General features: G+C 42.9%; 2 protein-coding genes across 4 annotated transcripts in view; both read right to left on the bottom strand.

The window, feature by feature from the left end:
• Positions 1-20948, bottom strand: part of IGSF3 (immunoglobulin superfamily member 3) — a 494096-nt gene that overhangs the window by 313476 nt on the left and 159672 nt on the right. The gene's annotated exons all lie outside the window — the stretch shown is intronic.
• CD101 (CD101 molecule) lies at positions 517-20820 on the bottom strand. Of its 2 annotated transcripts, none has more exons than XM_081858455.1 (9): positions 20695-20820; positions 18842-19219; positions 17646-18062; positions 14680-15069; positions 11895-12275; positions 10685-11101; positions 6442-6855; positions 3741-4136; positions 517-2433 (listed from the first exon to the last, which is right to left on the bottom strand). In XM_081858455.1, exons 1-9 carry the CDS (start codon positions 20753-20755, stop codon positions 2156-2158), a joined length of 3132 nt encoding a protein of 1043 aa, XP_081714581.1. In that variant the 5' UTR covers positions 20756-20820; the 3' UTR covers positions 517-2155. The 2 variants fall into 2 exon arrangements, with proteins under 2 accessions (XP_081714581.1, XP_081714582.1); XM_081858456.1 differs by lacking the exon at positions 20695-20820 and adding an exon at positions 20116-20188.

Genomic DNA, 20948 nt, shown 5'->3' with positions numbered 1-20948 from the left:
AGGCTCTCTCTGTCTTTCCCTTTCTTCTTTTTATCTGCACAAATGCACAGCAAAGAAACAAAGCAAAAAAAACACACCCAACCCCATACTCCTATCAGCCCCTTTTTGGCTGCTCTCTCTTGCCACTGACCTGGAAGGAATCCCCTTTGATGGGAGGCCATCTGAATCTCCCACTCAGTCATCCATTTAGTCCAGGGTTCACCAGAGTCAGTTTCCCAAACTTGGGTCCCCAGCTGTTTTTGAAGTACAACTCCCATCGTCCCTAGCTAACAGGGCTAGTGGTAAGAGATGATGGGAATCGTAGTCCAAAAACAGCTGGAGACCCAAGTTTGGGGAACCCTGGATAGTGCAAAATCTTGGAGGACCTCCTGACAATAGTACTCCTGGTCAGGGTTCCTGCCTGCCACCGATGTTCTCCTCCAAGATACAATAACCTGGAAGGAGCATGGTAGGCATCTCTCCCCCCCCCCACACACTCTTTCAGTTTTTCTTTTCCATAGCAATGTACAATAAAAATGATTAAAACATCATATAATGACTGAATCATAAAACACAGAACAAATACCAACATAAATCAAATTAATTCTCTAAAACCACTTGTGAAACAAATGGTTTCAGCAGGAGACGAAATATCAGCATTGTAGGTGCATGTAGGATCACTGATCCAAAAGCTTGATGTCACTAGGCTAAAAAGCCTCAGCTCTCATCGAAATCTGCATTCCAAGTACCTTTATATATGCATGTGCGCACATGTGTTTTCTAGGTACTTAATTCCTTGGCCGTGTAATGCGCATTGCGACTTGGTCTATAGTTCTTCTGGAGTTGCCTGCTCTTGGGGATGCCACTAGGTGTTTAAAAGGGCGCAAGCCTATGACACAGACTTGCATACAGTTTGAACGTGCTAATTTATAGAGAGAAGGGAATTTAGGTCTCTGATCAAATTAAGATAATGGGTGCTTGGGGTCTCAGCAACACTGTGCCTTAAAATGCTCAGCAGTCCTGTAAGCAAAATAAAATAAATATTAAGTTTAAAAAGAAAATAAAAAACAAGGAGAAGGGGCTGGAAACCTGGGGCAACAGATTCTTAGGGCCCCCCCGGGTAACAGCGTCCCCTGGTGCTTTGCAATTTTTTTTTGCATGGCATTGATTTGTTGATCACCCTTGGGACTACTCTCAAGATTGTGTTACCTTCTATATAGTTGGCATTAAAAAAATAAAATGCATTTTTATCCCACCTTTTTCTCCAAGGATCTCAAAGTGGTATACATTGTCCCCCCCCCCATGTAATTTCCACAACAACCCTGTGAGGTAGGTTAGGCTGAGAAGCAGTCAACTGGCCCGGGTCACCCAGTGAGCTTCATCATGACCAAGTGGGAATCTGAGTCATGGTGTCCCAGGTCCTAGTCCGACTCTCTAACTGCTACAAAATTCTGATAAAGTGTGTATTCTAAATGTTCAGTTCTTCTGGAATATGTCTCAGTGTGTCCATGAAATAGATTAAGAGGGGATATTTGTGTGTCTCTGCTGTCTTGAGTCTTGTTTAAAAACCCACAGTGAATCACCTTAAATCTGAGCTTCATAAAACTGTGCAGGGTCAGCAGAGAATAGAATTAAAATGGGAGAAAGGCAGCGGGAATTTAAGTGCTAACCGTCTTTAAATTTAATGCTGAAATACATCCATGGCATTATTGCTTTATTATGTCTTTTTATGAAAGGTTAAAAGTGCCTCTCTGCATGGTTAAAAAAGTACCGTGTTGAGTTCGTGCCCCACGAGTAACAATTCCATTTAAAAGAAGCACTGAGCCAGGAATTCATTCCCATGCACTGCCTGAGAAGGGAACAGAGTTCACTTCGCACTATCTAGAGGCAAGTTCTAGATTGTCAAATAAAACTTCCTGCTGCTAAATACTGTACCTGTTTGTGAAGATCTTCAGAGTCAAAAAGTATAGGAAGAAGAAAAAAAGAGGGGAGGGAGCTGTAAGTCAAACCAACAACGAGAATGGTGATAGCCTCCAACATCAGTTGTTGACATCTGTCTGTCTCGGGAGAACCCAAATTGCCATTTGCCCTGATTGAGTGCTAAAGAGAAGTCTCCCCCAAAGTCATCAGAATTCAATGCAGCACAAAATGCCTGTGTTCACTCTTCAACAAATGGTCAATCCTCTTCGTTACCCTTGAGACGATTGGTTTCTTCCTCCGCTATGTCATTGTGGCTTTCGGAACTGAGCTTGGAATGGGATGGTGCCACCATCTCAGCAGCTTCAACAGATGTCTTCTCTTCCCACTGATTCAGTTTGTTCTTCTGAGCACATTTCTTTTTGAAGTGCCAGACGAGGAAGGCAGCCACCAGGATAGCAAACAGGACCAGAGGGTAGAATACAAGGAAACGGAACAGCGGCGGAGAAGAACAGATCTGGGTGGAACTGGTTGACACTGCAGGGAGGGAAACAGGGTGAAAACATAGCTGTTCATGCTTGAATTTCCTGCATCTATGCAGGCTGCAAAAAGGTTGAATACATCTTTTAAAAACCATGCATTTTAATATATGTTGAATACATCTTTTTTTTAAAAAAAAATTCAGAATCTTCATTATCACCCATTCTAACAGATATGCAAAAGTGAAACGTCTGTGACTGAGTAGTTATATTTAGATCATGTACATAATACACAGTATGGATTGTCACCTTTCCATTCTTGGAATGTGTCTGCACAGCCATTTTAGCACTGTTTTAGAATTTGCCTTTAACTGCAAGCAATGTGCTTCTCCCATTTTCATAGGCCAGGTAAAAATCTGTGTGAGATCGCATAAACGGAGACACAAACCACTAGGATAGCATTTCAGTCTCCTAAGACATTAATGGGCAGAACTTAAAGTTACCATACTGCACTAAAAATCATGAACTGGAATTTATTAGCCAATTTGACACCATGGGACTGTTATAAGAGGACTCAGCAGATACTGGAAGCGGCTACAGAAAGGTATTGTCTCTCTTTTGGTATTTATTTACACTGTTCATTTTTCTACATCTATTCATTCTCAGTGTGTGATAGGGGGAAGTTGATCGCTCCAACACTCATTGGATCTTCCACTTATTGATTGCTTGGTCTTTTGGTCTCACTTTATTACAACAATAATAGCAAAACAAACCTTCTGCCTCCTTTCTGTGCTCCAAATGTGTAAGGCTTGTCTACTTACTATGTTGATCAATCAAAAGGGGTCACCAAGGGGCACCAGCAGTTACTAAAGTCCCTGCAGAGGCCTTTCCTGACACCCATAGGATCTCTACCTGCCACTGAAATTCGTCTTAAAAGAAGAGAGTACTGTTGTGCTCAGATTCTGCTGTCTGGCTTCCCTTAGACACCTGATTGGTCACTGTGAGAAAAGGATGCTGGACTAGATGGACCATTGGCCTCATCCAGCAGGTTCTTCTAATGTTCTTACAGAAGAACCCATTACTACTACACTTCCTCCTATTGCCTTGCCACATCCCAACTCCATAATTAAGCCCTCCTGTTCCTTCTTCATCCCCGGTGTTTGGTGACCGCTTTTTGATTCCACAAGATGGAAAGTGAATGGAATAAATGTGAAGGGGGTGGAGCTAGTGTGCCCAAATGCTTCCTCTTATGTGTTTACTTTCCCCAATCTGAACTGTCTAAAGAGGGTAAGGATCGCCTTTAAACCAGGCATAAGGCTGGAGAGTTCAGCACTGATATGCACCCAGGAGTCAGATCAGCATTACCTGAAGGGAGTACAACTAGCTTGCTGAATCCCGATTCACCCCATTCATGTTTTGCTCCTGCAGCACTGCAGTCGACAGCCTTGAACTCTTCCACCCGGCAGTAGAACAGCCCAGCATCATCCTTCTCCACATTCTGCAGGATCAGAAGAAAATCACCCACAGAAGGGCAGTGGGGGTGCAGCCTCCTTGCCATTGTGCCATTACCGTAGTCAATGATGCCATTGCCTTTCATATGCACCAGGGTTTCCGTATTGGACTGTTCTGACACTCTAAACCAACTGATGGAGAAGTGGGAGGTGGGCTGGAATGGCCTCTGCAGGGTACAGTTCAAGGTCACATCCTCATTTTCGGTGACAGTGATGCTGTAGTTCGTTCTTTCAACGAGTGGCTTATTTTCTGGGGGAGAACCAAAATAAGAAAGAAAAAGAAAATTTGGCATATTACGTCACACCTCTAATCACTCTGATTGGCACTATGCATTCCCCAATCCTAGGAATTGTCCCAGGACATACCAGAAATAGCTGGTCCAAGCTATACTTTGTGGGCCTCTCCAGACAGCTTTTTGTGTGTGCATTCATGATGATTTGCACACATGATGCACTCGGGACAGTCTCAGGAGCAGCGTGGCAAAACAAGAAGTGCTGCTCTACCCTGCCACTGCCACCATACCTGCTGCCACCAGTGCCGCTTCTCTGCCTATGCTGCCGGCTCAGTCGCTGGTGGAGAAGCAGCCTCAGCCTCAGCATCAGCATCAGCACCAATTATGGGTGAGATCCTGTCCAAATTCTACACTGCACAAGATCTCACATGTTTTTGGCCAATACCAACACCACTTCCGCCCAGCTGGCAGGGCAGGCAGGATGCCCGTGGGGCTGGCACCTCAAGAACCTCAGCAACCTCAGTCTGCCCAATTGCTGAGATGGTTCTGGATGGTCTAATGCAATTCCACTTTCAATACTGTTTGCACCTGCAAAAGTTTTGGAGCTTCACTTCCAGCCAGTGAACATCCTGTAGCTTCCTGCTGAAATCCCACAATTTTTTTTATATATTACAAATGTTCTGGTTTGTTTTTATCCTGCTTTTGTTCTGCTATAACCCCTCCAGACAGCAATAATGTGGTAGCATGGGGGGAACATTGCAGAACAAACCAAAGCAGAATGAATCCACTGCCAATGCACTGGTATTACATCACAAAGATGTTGCAGAATACACACGCAATCAAACACCAGTCTGGAAGGGGCCCTGTGTGTCTTGCTGGAGTCAGAGATATTGAGGGGCAAGTCATCACCTTCTTAAAGGGTTCATAACTCCCCTACAATGTCTAGACAAAGATTTGGATGTACTCATGAGTAAAGGTAAAGTAAAGGGACCCCTGACTGTTAGGTCCAGTCGTGACCGACTCTGGGGTTGCGGCGCTCATCTCGCTTTACTGGCCAAGGGAGCCGGCGTACAGCTTTCGGGTCATGTGGCCAGCATGACTAAGCCGCTTCTGGCAAACCAGAGCAGCGCATGGAAACGCCGTTTACCTTCCCACCAGAGTGGTACCTATTTATCTACTTGCACTTTGACGTGCTATCGAACTGCTAGGTTGGCAGGAGCAGGGACCGAGCAACGGAAGCTCACCCTGTCGCGGGGATTCGAACTGCCGCACTTCTGATCAGCAAGCCTTAGGCTCTGTGGTTTAACCCACAGCGCCACCTGCGCAGTCTGCTCAAATATTGGAGTGGCTGTTTATAACAACAAATTATTAGGCCATATACCTGGGAGATCTATCATTTCAAAAAGCAGGCGGAGACCTACTTGCAAGCAGGCATCTCAGCTTGCTGTTTGTATCTAACAACAACAACGCCTGGGGCATGTAATGTTAATGCAAAAGGTAGAACAAAAGTGAATGCACTAAACTGGGGGAATTAAGAGTATTGACTTTGGGGATCTTTACTGGAGGCAATTGTGTACACACAAACACAATTGCATTGGCGATAGTAATGCCTTGCTTATTTGTGGGATTTGAAACAGACCAATAACGAACCAATGTTAGTGTCTCTGCTCCGGAGAGCCGACGATATCCACATGACTCTTGTGATGGTGATGTTAATTTATAAAAGAATGAAGTTTTAAAAGCAGTAATGTGCCAATATAAGACTCAAAAGCAATAAAAATGGCTTTGTAGCTTGGGATACCAGTACAGAGACCAGCAGAGTTGATTAAATGGTTGAAGCAGGCTTCCTCAACCTTGGCCCTCCAGATGGTTGGAGATGACAATTCTCATCATCCCTGACCACTGGTCCTGCTAGCTAGGGATCATGGGAGTTGTAGGCCAAAAACATCTGGAGGGCTGAGGTTGAGGATGCCTGGGTTAAAGTAAATGTTTAAAGCCAGTTTAAAATGCATCTGCTGCTTTCATGGGTAAACACTCTCCATTGTGACCTTATTCCCTGTGCCCCCCTCAAAGAGTGGCACTGAGGTCCCCAGCATGCCGCCAAAGAGCTAAGCCAGGAGTAGGCGTAGATAAGCATAGTGATGAGTGATCTAATCTTCTCAGGCAGCCCAATGTTTTGTGCCAGTCCGCCCATTTCTGCAATGGTGCCCCAGCTCAGCTGAAAGTGGCAGAATCTCTTGTCATTTCAGTGCAAATTCATCCCAAATGCACCATGTTGGCTACTCTCATCTAAAAGATCCATGAATAAATAAGGTCGGTTACCTGAAAACTTGAAATATACCGTGGTTTTTCCAGATTCCATCGTTCCAAGTTTGTACCAGCCTCCATCTGTTAACCAGATCCACTCCTCTACTACGCAGTAATATTCGCCATGGGCATCATAACCCCCTGAGAGAATAAGCAGCTGGTACAGGTGGTTGGAGACCTTCTTGTTATGAAACCTGGATTTCTGATGCAGAGAACTGAACGCCTCCCCATATTCCAATATGTTAGTGTAATTCGTTCTTATAATCAGCAGTGGAACTGAATTCGTGGGAGAAAATGGGAGAAAATACCAGGCAACTCCTAACCGAGAATTCTCATTGGTCCATGACCTGATTCTGCAATCAATTCTTACATCTTCATTGCTAGTGATTTCCAAAGACTTTACATCCATGTTGAGTCTTAGATTGCTTTCTAGAATAAAAGGCAAAGAAATAGTAGTTACTAGCTAATATTGATAACATTAAATAAATAAATAAATAAAATATAATTATATATATTATTAAAATATGGAATAATAACAATATAATAAGTAATCATAGCAATTTTGCTTACTTTTGAATGTAGAATTATATCGTATTTTTATGCTGATTTTTTTTGTTCTAAACCATTTAAAATGTATATTGAAATATGAAATAGTATTTAAATTAACTGAATATATTACAAAAAACAATCTATTCTAATACATTTTGCGGAGCACAGGCCAAACAATTTTGTTCAAGCTCTTATGAAGACCATGATTCATTCATATCCTTAAAAAAATAAAAAATAGAGTGAGTTCCCATCTGGGTTTCAGGATTCCAGCACATTTTAATTTGCTGCACTTCTCTTTACATTTTAGAACCTCTTTTAACACGCATATTTGCTCCACAGAAAGCTTTAGAAATCAGCACTTTGTTCAGCGGTACTAGAAAGAAAGTAATGCCCCCCATCCTTAAACCTTTAGCAATGATTATATAATGTGGGCTAGGCTCACCCAAAAAGTCAAATCATAAAAGAAATTATATGCATGTTGTAAATTGCTGCAAATTCCTGCTGAATGTAACTCTGCCTCTACTTTAGTTTTTGTTCTGTTGTGATTTTAAAACTATCTGTGACATAAATGGGAGAGTTCTGACTGGATAGAAACGAAGATGTTCAGAGATCTGGAAAATATTTGAGCACCATCTTCATTATTATCCATTTTACGATCTTCTCTCATTCAGAGCAGCTGTCTGTCCATCTCCTTACTCCTCCTTCCTTATGTGCCCTGCCTTTCATTTTAATCCTAATCTTGCCCGTCACATTCCTGCAAAAGGATTTATGGCTGCCTATGTGAAAGCTACAGTTAGAACTGGATATGGAACAACTGATTGGTTCAAAATTGGGAAAGGAGTACGACAAGGCTGTATATTGTCTCCCTGCTTATTTAACTTATATGCAGAATTCATCATGCGAAAGGTTGGGCTGGATGAATCTCTAGCCGGAATTAAGATTGCCAGAAGAAATATCAACAACCTCAGATATGCAGATGACACAACATTGATGGCAGAAAGTGAGCAGGAATTAAGGAACCTTTTAATGAGGGTGAAAGAGGAGAGCGCAAAATATGGTTTGAAGCTCAACATCAAAAAAATGAAGATCATGGCCACTGGGCCCATCACCTCCTGGCAAATAGAAGGGGAAGAAATGGAGGCAGTGAGAGATTTTACTTTCTTGGGCTCCATGATCACTGCAGATGGTGAGAGCAGCCACGAAATTAAAAGATGCCTGCTTCTTGGGAGAAAAGCAATGACAAACCTAGACAGCATCTCAAAAAGCAGAGACATCACCTTTCCAACAAAGGTCGTATAGTTAAAGCTATGCTTTTCCCAGTAGTGATGTATGGAAGTGAGCACTGGACCATAAAGAAGGCTGATTGCCGAAGAATTGATGCTTTTGAATTCTGGTGCTGGAGGAGACTCTTGAGAGTCCCATGGACTGCAAGAAGATCAAACCTATCCATTCTTAAGGAAATCAGCCCTGAGTGCTCACGGGAAGGACAGATCCTGAAGCTGAGACTCCAATACTTTGGCCACCTCATGAGAAGAGAAGACTCCCTGGAAAAGACCCTGATGTTGGGAAAGATGGAGGGCACAAGGAGAAGGGGACGACAGAGGATGAGATGGTTGGATAGTGTTCTCGAAGCTACCAGCATGAGTTTGACTAAACTGTGGGAGGCAGTGGAAGACAGAAGTGCCTGGTGTGCTCTGGTCCATGGGGTCACGAAGAGTTGGACACGACTAAACAATTAAACAACAACAAGTGAAATGATCAGAGAAGGTATGTTGGGTGCGGCCAAGCCTTATGAGATGTGCTTGAGGGAGTTGGGTATGTTTAGCCTGGAAAAGAGGAGAGTGAGAGGTGAAATGAGAGCCATCTTCAAATATCTCAAGGGCTTCCACACGGAAGATGATGATGATGATTTATTATTTATACCCCGCCTATCTGGCTGGGTTTCCCCAGCCACTCTGGGCGGCTTCCAACAAAAGATTAAGAAACAATCATTCATGGAACAAGCTTTCTGCTGCTCCAGAGAGTAGGACCTGAACCAGTGGATTCAAACAACAAGAAATGAGATTCCGATTAAATATTAGGAAGAACTTTTTGACAGTAAGAGCTGTTCAATAGTGGAATGGTCTCCCTCAGGAAGTTGTGAACTCTTCTTCCTTGGCTGTTTTTAAGCAGAGATTGAATGGCCATCTGTCATGGATGCTTTAGTTGTGATTCTGGCATTGCAGGGGGTTGGACTAGATGACCCTTGGAGCCAAACTCTACAATTCTATGATTTGGCTTGTTAACCTTTCCAGCAAGTGGAAATAGCATCTTAATGGTTTTCACATTGTGTCTCATCAGCAATGAAGAAGTTGTAGACTATAGCAAAAGGAAAACCCACAAGGGATTGTGGAAAGGACTGCACGGGTTGTTGGCTTCTCTCAAGGAAGTATCATGGATAGCGTCTAAATCGCTTCCAAGAGCACAGAGAAAGGACTCTCGGAAAAGGCTGCAATAAGGGCATCTTTTCCTGCTTCCAATATTCTCATTAGATCTCAGAGCTCTGTACTTGATTTTCATCCGAAGATGCCGATTACAAAAACCTGCTACGGTTTCCCCCCAAAGCAGATCTTGCTAAGGATAGCCAAGCTCTTTCTTTTAAGTTTCTTGTCACCCACAGTGGCCTTGCTAAAGAGAGATGACTTGAAAGGGGAAATCAGAACCCACTTCAATTTAATTAACTGAGCACAATCTCCAAGTTCCTTCTCTTGCTTTGAACCCGGCTGCTGACAGTGCAGTCTCTTCTCTCTGTGGTGGCAAGTGAAGTATGCAAAAGAACCCAGCAGCTGCTTCCCATTATATGTGCAGGCTGTCAACGGGTGCATTTCTGCAAAAACTATTGTCTACCCACTGTGGGTGCAAAACCCCCAGTATGAGTCATTTCAAAACGTCTCCCCTTTCCACAGCATTGGTCAGACGTATGGTAAGAAGTTATCAGCTTCCTCTAGCATCTTAACTTACTGCCTGTTCCTGGCAAACAGAAGAAAGGGGGGGGGTTGCTTTTACAAAAGGGGCTTTATTTTATTTTTATTTATCTTATTAAATGTATATTCTGTCCTTCTTTCTAAAGGAGCCCATGGTGGCAGAACCATCACTGATATGTGACAATTAAAAATAAATTCAGAACATGTTTAATGCATTTAAAAACAACTCAAAGCAATCTATAAAAACATTTAAAAACAATGAACACATTTAGCAAATTTAAGAACAGAAATAACCAAATCACTGAGATGGAAATAGTGGCTTGTATCCAATACTTGTGCTACTCAGAGTGAAAATGAATACATAAATAAAAATGAATGTGGCTAACTTCGGTTCATTAGTTTCAATGGGTCTACTCTGAGCGCTTGATACAACCAAGGGTATTTGTTTTATCAGTGCTCCCTTATTGTTGGAGGGATTTTAGGGATTATCCATTCATAAAGCTGGTTGGAAATGTAAATAAAATAGAAAAATTTAATACAAATTTAATACAAAGTAGGGCAGTCTTGGATATGTTTGGGAAAAGACAGTCAACACTATGGGACAAAATAAAATCTGTTGCATTCAACATATTGGACGGTGATTTGAGTCATCCACCACGACTTATGAGAGACGCTTCCTAGAAGACAGTGGCTAATACTGTAGCAAAAGGAAAAGGTTAGGCTGACAATGGTTTCTAAACACCTACCTGGTTGGGTGACCTTGATCTCCACAAGATTAGAGGATAGCACAGAAGCTGCTATTGCAGACAAGTTTCTGGCATCCTGTGAGTTTCTCCAGATTTCAACTTCACACTTATACATCCCTCTCTCTTGCCATGTGACACTGTGGATAAGGAGTTGGGATAAAGAAGACACTTTTGTAATCTTGGTTTTCTTCTCAAATTGCATAAACGCCAATCCCCATTCAATGGTGCCTCTTGCGGTGGCTTTGACCACTTGCTGATAGCCACTCAGCTTCAAGTGAGGCTGGAATAGCCAGGTGATGGAAATTGGCACATTGTTGATGATGTCATCATTACCAGCCACCTTGCAGAACAGTACAAGGTCTTCCTGCAGTTTTACATTTGGAACTCTGCTACTCAGTATAGCTTTCAAATTCTGCCCTGTTAAGCCAGAGAAAATTGAGGACATTACATCAACACCAGAGATACCTTGTCGATCTCTCTCCCAAATGCCATCAAATTTCTATTTGTAGGAAAGTCTTGGTCACCTGACTATTTTGGACATTACACCTGTAGTAGCCAACATACAGTAGTTGCCATCAGAGTCTCAGTTACTTAAAGAGAGACAGTATTTTCCCTAACATCTTGTGCTACAGTGAGTGATCACTACTCACTACTTGTCTAGAAAGTCTCACTGCTGAGGTAAGGACAGATGTCATAAAATATTATATTCTCTATCATATCACACCCATTCTGTTGAATAGATGTTTGCTGACCTGGATTGCTTCCAAGCCAACTGAGTCAAAATCACAAAAGCATTGCCTTGGGCTTAGCAAGAAATAACCCAGCTCAGTTACAGACTGTTCACAGAAGGAGGAATGATGTTTCAGGAGTACTTTATACATCTCTGCAGCACAGTGTTAGGAAGTCAGACCATTGGGTTCATATACCGCCCTTGTCTTGTACTAGGGCTTGGGTCAGTTCATCTACCGTAATCCTGTCCTGTCCACTCTGGGAGTGGTTCTTTGGGGTCTCAGGCAGAGGCCTGTGATACCACCTGCTACCTGATCCTTTGAAACAGATGCTCTGATTGAACCTGGGACTGGTTCGGTCTCTTCCCAAAGACATATATGTGTGCTTAAAGAGTTGTCATGTTGCGTATAACATTTAGCTTGGATAATTAGACAGGATAGCTAGAAGTATGTGAAAGGGAAAGGATATAGGATGAACTTACCCAGTGGTTCAACTCTTGTTGAGATTTCCTGTGTGTGTTTCCAGCTCCTGCTCCCAGACCACTCTGTCACTTCACAGCGATACAGCCCTGTATCCTTTGTGGCTAAAGTGTTGTAGATGGTCAAGGTAAACGTGGAAGGGTCCCTCTTCTCTAACCTGAGCTCACCATGAGCACTGCGCTCCAAGTAAGAAGCACCTATCTTTAGTCTGCCATTTTGTTCCAGGCTGGCTATGAGCAGTGGAGGATCTCTGTCCCTCTGGATATGCCACCAGTTCACAGACAGCGAATTTGCAGCTATACTCACATTACAGTTGAAGACCAAAGTTTCTCCTTCCATTATTTGTTTCTTATTGACCCACACAAACAGTTGCAAGTGGCTTTCTGTGAACAAAACACAATGGGTTATATAGATGGATAAATCTGAATCAAAGGGAAAGAGGGAAGAAGACACAGAATAGGTTTGCATTTTGACACTATTTCATAGAAGATCATCTTAGTTTTCTACTGAGCATTCTAACTGGTTAATGGGAAAGTTTCACTGACACATGTCCTCTACGTTTCCCGTCTGATACATGTCCTCTTTTCTGTATAGAGATCATCCATATCTTTATCGCCACTGATGGAGACAGTTTTCTTCTAAATGCCACTTGCTGGGAATCACTAGTGGAGAGTGTGCTGTTGTGCTCAGGTCCTGCTTTAAGGCCTCCCATGGGTCACTGTGAGAACAGGATGCTGGACTAGATGGGCCGTTGGTGTGATCCAGACAACTCATACTATGTTCTTATACACCATCATGTGTTAAGATCTTTTCACACTGAGCTCATTTCTCCATAGGACAAAATGTAAGGCATGAAGAGACTAAGTGACTCGCCCTCTCTCACTAGATGGCTTTTTGGTTCCTGACTTGTTGTTTTCCTTAACACCGAGATCACCAAATTCATTGGTTTTACCAGATCACCGTGGCTGAGAACTCTACTGTCTCCTACAATCTATGCCCTTGCTCTTTGGCAGTAATATAACCATAACAAAGTGTTGCAGAACTGGTCTTCTTCTCATTTTGTGAAGGAGGTCTGAAACAGATGACTTAAATGGATCTCAAACATTTCGAGCTCCTCATCCAACATGGCCATAATTCAGCTGTGTCTAAACCTCAAACCTGAGATTCCTTTCAATGAGGACCAAGAGAAGCTGAACCCTCCAGCACCAGCTTCAGAGGCAGCCCTATGTATAATGCAATGCACTAATCTAACTTAGGGGTTAAAAGTGCATAGACAACAATAGCTAGACTATCCCTTCCCAAGTAGGGGCACAGCTGAAGCTGATGGAGTGGTTGGATTGGTGGAGAGATTAGAGTTCAAATTCCCACTCTCCACCTAGCTTACTTTACAGGCCTGTTGTGAATAGAAAGGAGGAAATAGAATCATGTATGCTACCCGGGTATTGTTGGAGACATGTGGGATAGCAAAATTAAATAATCAATCAAATAATAGTATTATAGGAACAGTAGGCAGAATTTAATGAGACAAGAAGAAGAGGATTCTAGACATCCCTTGGTATCCATTTTCATTTGTCAAATGCAAATGCTACTCGTCAAAGAAGGAACTTCACAATTTAAAAAAATGTTCTTTATCACTGAATTGTAGAGCTATGAAGATGTAGAGTTTTCAGTGATGGGAAGAAAGACTTCATGATCAGACCAGAAGGGTTAGAAAACTAGTATGCTCATGTTTGTTACTCTTTCCCAATTCCTCCATCACAAAACTTAAAAAAAGGAACAGACGCGTATATGCCCCTGAACACTGAAATAAGCTATGGTATACTACATAAATCTAACTTGAAGGCAGGGATGTTCATGAGACTGAAGGGAATGGGAGTTTTATCCTGAATGAAACTTTCATCTATTCCTGGACCACAGACATTCCTGTATAGTTGCCTCATGCAAATTTTCAACAGCAGTTTGCCAGATCTTTTTTTTTTAAAAGGAGCACACTTGAAGCTGCATAGCTTTGCAAAAAGGCCCACAGAAATAGGACAGGAAATCATGGAACAAAGAGGTACATAGGGAGAAAAATGGGGAAATAGTGAAAGCATTAGAATGGAATCCTTAACTAATGAAGAAAAACTTGAGAGACAGTCTGGAGTGGTGATGATGTCACCAGTCTATTCCCACTTTGCAAACTAAGGCTGGATACAGGCAGCAGTCCCCGCCCCCGCCCCAAAATATGAAATCATTTTTGAAAGTGGGATACTAGTGCACTTGTACATCCAACTATCCCTAATAAGCAGGAATTTATAGTGTTTCAAAAAGCTGTCAAATGTGTTTGTCTAAAGGTAATGCCAGGAAATGGTTTACACCACAGAGGAAGAGACAGTGCTCTCAAACCACTTCCTATTTTCTATCTGTAGCCCACAATGGAAAGATGGTATATAGAAAAGGACACACTCGTTGTTCACCATCTTAAGCCTTAAATTGTTATAGTTGCACAATTTACCTCTCCCATAGGATTTTGGAGATTGATGTTTGATTGCAAAATTTGGAGTCTCTGGTCAGTTCTCAATGACTTCTTTTAATGTTGGATTGCCCCAGTGCTTTTTTTCTGGGGGTACTCAAGGTTACTGGAGCCTTATTTTTAGAAGAGAAGCACTGGACTGCCCTATGCTACAGAATGGTCTAATATACCTGTGAGTTTTGGTTTAGAGTCTGCTAGCAAAGGGCATCAGTGAACCCCAGCCCAGGGGCTATTCCCATATTTTGTTTGGAGGAAAAGTGTTTGGCATGACTGACCTCTAGGCTTCACATCTATATCAATGGCTGATGAAGACTTTTGTTGTGCGATAGCAAAGGAGCCAGTGGGAGTCTGCCCAACTTCAGAAACGAAACAGCTATAGGTGCCTTTGTCCTTCAGTTCCGCCTTGTTGATTCTGAGGATGTACTTATCATTGCTCTGCTTCTTCACTAGGAGGTTTCCCACAGTATACCTTTCCTCATTGTCATTTTGAAAAGACAAGGTGCCATAATGATCGAGACTAGCCATCACCATACCGTGATGGCGCCAAACCACCTGGAACCATCTGTTTTGCGTATTCTGGGCTTTCATAGTGCAGTTGATCTGCAAGGCTTCCCCTTCCAGGAGAGACCTCTTAGCAACAGAGATGTCAACATCAAAATTTTGATCTGTGAAAATATAAAGCAGCAGAGATAGTTAAGTCCAGATTCAATTTTGCCTTTCAGGTGGTAGCTTTAGTGCAATAAGCAGGAGTATACCATACTTGATGTGTGACATATTTTCATGGGCGTCTTCCTCCAGCATGATAGCCATCTTCAAATATCTACATGGAGGATGGACCAAGCTCTTTTCTCCAGCTCCAGAGAGTAGGGTCCAAACCAATGGCTTCAAGTTACAACAAAGGAGATTCTGACTAAACATCAGGAATAACTTTCAGACAGTAAGAGCTGTTTGACTGTGAGAAAGTCTCCCTTGGGAGGTTGTGGACTCTCCTTCCTTGAAGGATTTTAAGCAGAGGCTTGATGGCCATCTGTCTTGGATGCTTTAGTTGTGGTTCCTGCATTGCAGGGGTCCCTTCCAACTCCACAATTCTATGATTTCCAGCATGAAAGCAGGAGACTGAAGGGGGCTAAAATGTGATGTGCAAAAATCAGCTTCCCTTCTTAATGCTACAGCCGCGAAACCAGGGCAGTTTTGGCAACTTTCCCACCCCATACTCTGCCTTCTTCCTAGGAATACCAACATTCAAAGACCATCTTGGCTATGAGTCCTGGAAGACCTGCTTCCTGAAAATGTGACCCTCCAATGTTGCTGGACTACAACTCCCATTAGCCCCAGTCAGCATGTGTTGGCTGGGGCTGATGAGAGTTGTAGTCCAACAACATCAGGGGGCACCAGGTTGGCAAAGGTTGGCCTAGACAATACTGACCAGTGACCTGATTCAGTGCAAGGAAACTTCTTACATCTTCTGTGCCCCTGTGCTGTGCATTCCCTAATATCAGTGCAATTTCATAGCTCTCGCTCCATGCATCCAAAGGCCAAGGCACTGCAGCTAATCATAGCTTGAGCCGCTGGTCTAATTGCTTACTGCGCATAAATTATCCAAGGCATTGAATGCAGGCACATAAATAATTCAGAGCAGAAATCCCGAACAAACGTTTGCCATTCACAAATATTTGCTGAATATCTTATGCCAACAATGTGGCATAACGTGTTTCAGCCTGGAAGTGGGTTAAAAAAGCATCGCTCTTGTTGAGACAGGGTGTGTGCTGTGTGCTCTTCAATTTAGGTTGCAGCTCCCCTGGGGTGAATGAGGATGTGGGAAGGCAGCCCATCCCTTTCTCCATGTTCTTGCAGCACTAATCCCACAGCAAAGCTCAACAGATTGTAATTTGACAAATGGGGAGCTGGCGGAGGGGAGAAGGATATAGAATTTCAATAAATGTTACGTGGAAAGAGGCAATTATAGAATCCATTTGCCTAATGCACTGGTGCTAGGTATGTACCAAGGTGCAGGATTTGGTGCTAAATCCTCTAATTAGCACAAGGGGTGAGCAGGCCTCTATTCCAGCACTCGAACCTTGTCCTGCTCCCTGTTACATCAATACTTCCCTCCCCAATCCCTACAATACATAGCCGTGCTGCAGAAGAGACCACAATCTGCCTTGGCAATGGCTGGACTAGGAAGTGAGCTGGGTCTCCTGCCGCCCTCTTGCTCGAAACGCTACATGATTTTCGTGATCCACGGAAGCTGTCGGTGCTGAGGCAAAGAAGAACTAGCCGCAACCGAAAGCGAAAAGAAGCAGAACAGAATCAGCCAGCTAGCTTTCAATTCCCTAGTGTAGGAGGATCACATTTCAACAGCAGCACAGCTGTAGCAACTGAAAGAGTGGGGAAAAATAAACCTAAACTACCACTTTATCATCATCATCAGTAGTATTTGCGTTAAGCACCATGTATTATTTAGCCAGTCTCATGGTTTATGTCTGCATGATGTATGGTCCTTGATTCCTCCCCACACTCCAGGATGTTAATAGGACGAGCCACACCTGGATCTGACAGAGCAGACAGTCTCTTTTCTCTTTGTGTAGATGGAGTGCTTTTCTCTGTCATTCTTCCATAGCTTTATTACAGTAGCTTAGAGCAGCACTTAAAAAACTTTAAAAAACAACAACAGCAATCCAGAATGGCTGATTATATAAAGAAGCACTGACAAACTGGTAAATGAAAAAGCCAGAGTTGTTTATACATAATGCTACTTTTTGATGTTCCAGCTGGCTCCAAGGAGATCATCAGCTGCAAATTAAATTTTATTTTATTGTGCCCTTCCCAGGAAGGTCTTTAGAGTAAAATATACAGCCTTCCTTCTCACAGATAACACCATCTCACATAACTGAATTAGTTACAAAGTTTGCATTCCAAGCGATAAAGATTCCTAAGCAACTTTTACAAAATGGTGAAGGAGTACTGTTCTAATCTTGCTTACATTTTCAATAACGGAAAATGGCCTCTTGCATTTTTGAATTTCTTTCCCCAATTGTTGTATGGAATCAAATATTTGTTTTTGGGATGCGAATCCTGTCAGAGCTGTATAGAAGGCTTGGAGTAAAATGGTGAATCAAGTTAATTGTGTGCATTTGCTGGAAAAATACATAGACAATTACTCTCCCACTGGCTATCAAGTAGCTCATTGCCTCTTTCAGGAATGGCAGGATATATGACGGGTAGAAAATACAACTCTTACCCAGGCTTCTGATGGTCAGTGATGTTTTGTCTGTCTGTTTCCGGGCAATATCTTTCCAAGTTTCATCGGGATCTTGAATCCACTCCACTGCCTCACAGTACACTTCCCCCTGGTCTGAGGGTTGTACGCTGACAATGGAGAGCTTATATTCTCTGCTCCCAATTTTGTCTAGCCTGATATCTCCTGAGGAAAACCTCTGATTGTAAGAGGATCCTGGTAGTAAGACAAAATCTCTGGACAGGGAAAGGATCCTCTGGGCTTGTCCATTGCCTCCTTCTGGAAGAAGGCACCAACCAACCGAGAGGTGGGTGTGTTGGACTGTAGCTGTTGACACTTCGCAAATGAGTTCTAATGAATCCCCTTGATCTCGAGTGAGAGCCTGTGGCCTCATGGTGGCAGCGAGCAGGTCTGGAATTACTAAAATGAAATGAAGAAATACAAGAAAACACAGATGGAAGGATGTTCACAGATGCATACAGAGCCACACACTTCTTTTAGAAGAGGTCAGACTACAAGCGACTGGCCAGCACCCATTGAGCCCCCTGAAGAGATTATTTTTTAGGAGGAACTAATCAGTGGTTCTAAGGAATGTTTATACCTTACCAGTGCTGGACTTGGAGCAGGGAGAGCACCACCCAAGCATGAAGTATACTAGGTGATCTTGGATTAAGTCCCTCTCAAGACTAAACTGCCTCAACACAGGATTGTTGTGAGTCATTAGGGGTTCATGTATGCCACCCTGGCTCCTTGAAGGAAGAACAGGATTTTATAAATAAAGATTCCCTAACTCTTGGTCACACCTTCCAAGCAAACTAATAGAGCCTCAGAGGTCATAGGCAGAACAGTTCAGCAAAGCACATGAGCTGTCTCGCATCTCCATTCCAGTGCCTCTTACTTAGCAGCTGTTGCAGAGTGGAGCTCATTCTCCAGCTGAATTCAAAAACATCCACATTTACTGTCTAACACAAGCCTGAACAAACTTTCGATCTCCAACTGGAGCCGAGCCAAGCAGCCATGTATGGCAGCCCTTTTGAACAGCTTCTGTTTTTGCTGCCTCCGTGGAATGGCAAAATCCAGCAGTGCAGTTAAACACCTGACAAGCCATAAGAACTGTCTGGTGGGCTGTGCAATCAGTTTTGTGGGCCATAGACTGTTGAAGGTAACTGCTAAGTGGTCAGTAAATAGTCATATCATACCGAAAAGGTTCGTTTTGGCACCATAATTCCCAAGGTAACCAGCATCTGTGCTGGGTGTGTAACACTCATACTCGCCGGTATCCATGTCTCTGAGCTCAGTGATGTGCAGCAGAACAGAATCTCCTCGGATCCTTTCTATGTAGATCTCCCTACTTCCAACGCGCTGAGAGTAGACAGCATAAGGAAAGGAGGCATCATCCGTGCTGATAATTTGCAGCTTTCTATTTGGGTCCGATGGCCGATGAATGGACCATTCGAAATTCTGCTCCATTGGTCCCTGGTAACCACTGACATTACACCAGATAGTGATGTGGTAGCCTCTTGCTCGATATAGAAGTCCTTTCTGGATGGATACTATCCTTTCTCCTGCACAGAGATCTGCAAGCAAACCACAGCACGGCAGCAGAGATTATATCAAAATATAATCAAGTAAAGCTGGCATTCTGAACAAAGTGCAATAGGACAAAAGTAATGGGTGAAAAGCAAAAATGGCAAAACTCTGATGTTCAGCAGCCTTACATCAGAATTCACAAATACTACAGGCTTGAGCAAAAGTTAAATGAAAAATAATGCAGTGTTTTTATTTCTTCATTTCCCCCTTTTTCTTTTTAAAGAGGTGCTCTACATATATATTCTATATACACAAGCATCTATATTCAGGTTTCAAACTTTCTTGCCCAACCAATTAAACTGAATCTATAACATTTGATGTTAGCTACAAGCAACCAGCTGTAGGATTACTAAAATATTTCTTTTCTAAATCTAAAATTAGCTTACTTAAAAATTGCTACTTTTGTCTGTATATAATTATTATGAGAGCTGATAACTTTAGATCAGGGTTGTTAAAGTTTTTGATACATAAAATGGAGAAAGTGAATACAGTGGTACCTTGGGTTAAGAACTTAATTCATTCTGGAGGTCTGTTCTTTACCTGAAACTGTTTTTAACCTGAGGTACCACTTTAGCTAACGGGGCCTCCTGCTGCCGCCACACCACTGCTGCGCCATTTCTGTTCTCATCCTGAAGTGAAGTTCTTAACCTGAGGTACTATTTCTGGGTTAGTGGAGTCTGTAACCTGAAGCGTCTGTAACCCGAGGTACCATTGTAGAGAAAAGTCGTCCGTCTCCCCCCCCCCCCCCCATAATACTGGAACTTGTGGACATCCACTGAAGCTGAACTTTGGAAGATTCAGGACAGAGAAAAGAAAATACTTAATGCAATATATTGTTAAACTATAGAGCTTGCTCCCCCAGGAGGCAGTGAGGGCCACCAACTTGGATGGCTTTAAAAGATGATTATCCAAATTCAAGGAGGACAAGGCTATTTGTTCCCATGATGGCTATGCTCTGCCCCTACGGTTGGAGACAGTAATTATTCTGAACACCAGCTTTTGGAAACCTCAGGAGGGGAACAGTGCTCTTGTGCTCAGGTCCTGCTTATGGGTTTCCTGCAGGCATCTGCAGGCATAGTCATCATGGTCAACAAATACAGGCATCTGGTTGGCCACTGTGAAAACACAACGCTAGACTAGATGAGCCACTGGCTTGATCCAGCAGGTCCTTCTTCTGTTCCATGAAGGAACATCACATTCATGCCCTACTTTGTAAGCATCCAAAACTTCAGTAGCCAACCAGAATACCGCAGGAGGTCAGCATAGTTGTAATACAGCAAGGCATTTCTTGTATTCCAATGGTAGGGAGCTTGTGGCATTCCAGATATTGTTGGACACCAACTCCCAACAGCCCTAGCCACCATGATCAATGTTCATGGATGATGAGGCTTGGAGTCCAATGCATCCTTTCCCTGTCTCTATTATATTCCCATGAAGGCTAAACACATTACATGAAACTCACCAGACAGCAGGAGGAGCACAGCTGCCAAGCACCGGATAGGTCCTATTAGTAGAAAGAACATACTTTCTTCCTCTTCAGGGATTAGAATTCTCTTCTCTAGTTGAGCTCCAGCAACTAACCTTGCCTCAGTAATGGTGGGGAAGTTGTCTGTCACAATGCTGTTGTGGCTTCCTGTCTTTTCACAGAAGACAGACTGAAGATGCAATGTTTCTCAGAAACGCACAGAAGAAGCCGCATACATTAGCTTAGAGCAG

The sequence above is a fragment of the Podarcis erhardii genome (genome assembly GCF_964252035.2).
Source record: "Podarcis erhardii genome assembly, chromosome: 4".
NCBI lineage: Eukaryota > Metazoa > Chordata > Lepidosauria > Squamata > Lacertidae > Podarcis > Podarcis erhardii.
The sequence above is the reverse complement of the archived record's forward strand: the minus strand, read 5'-3'. Positions and strand labels throughout refer to the sequence as shown.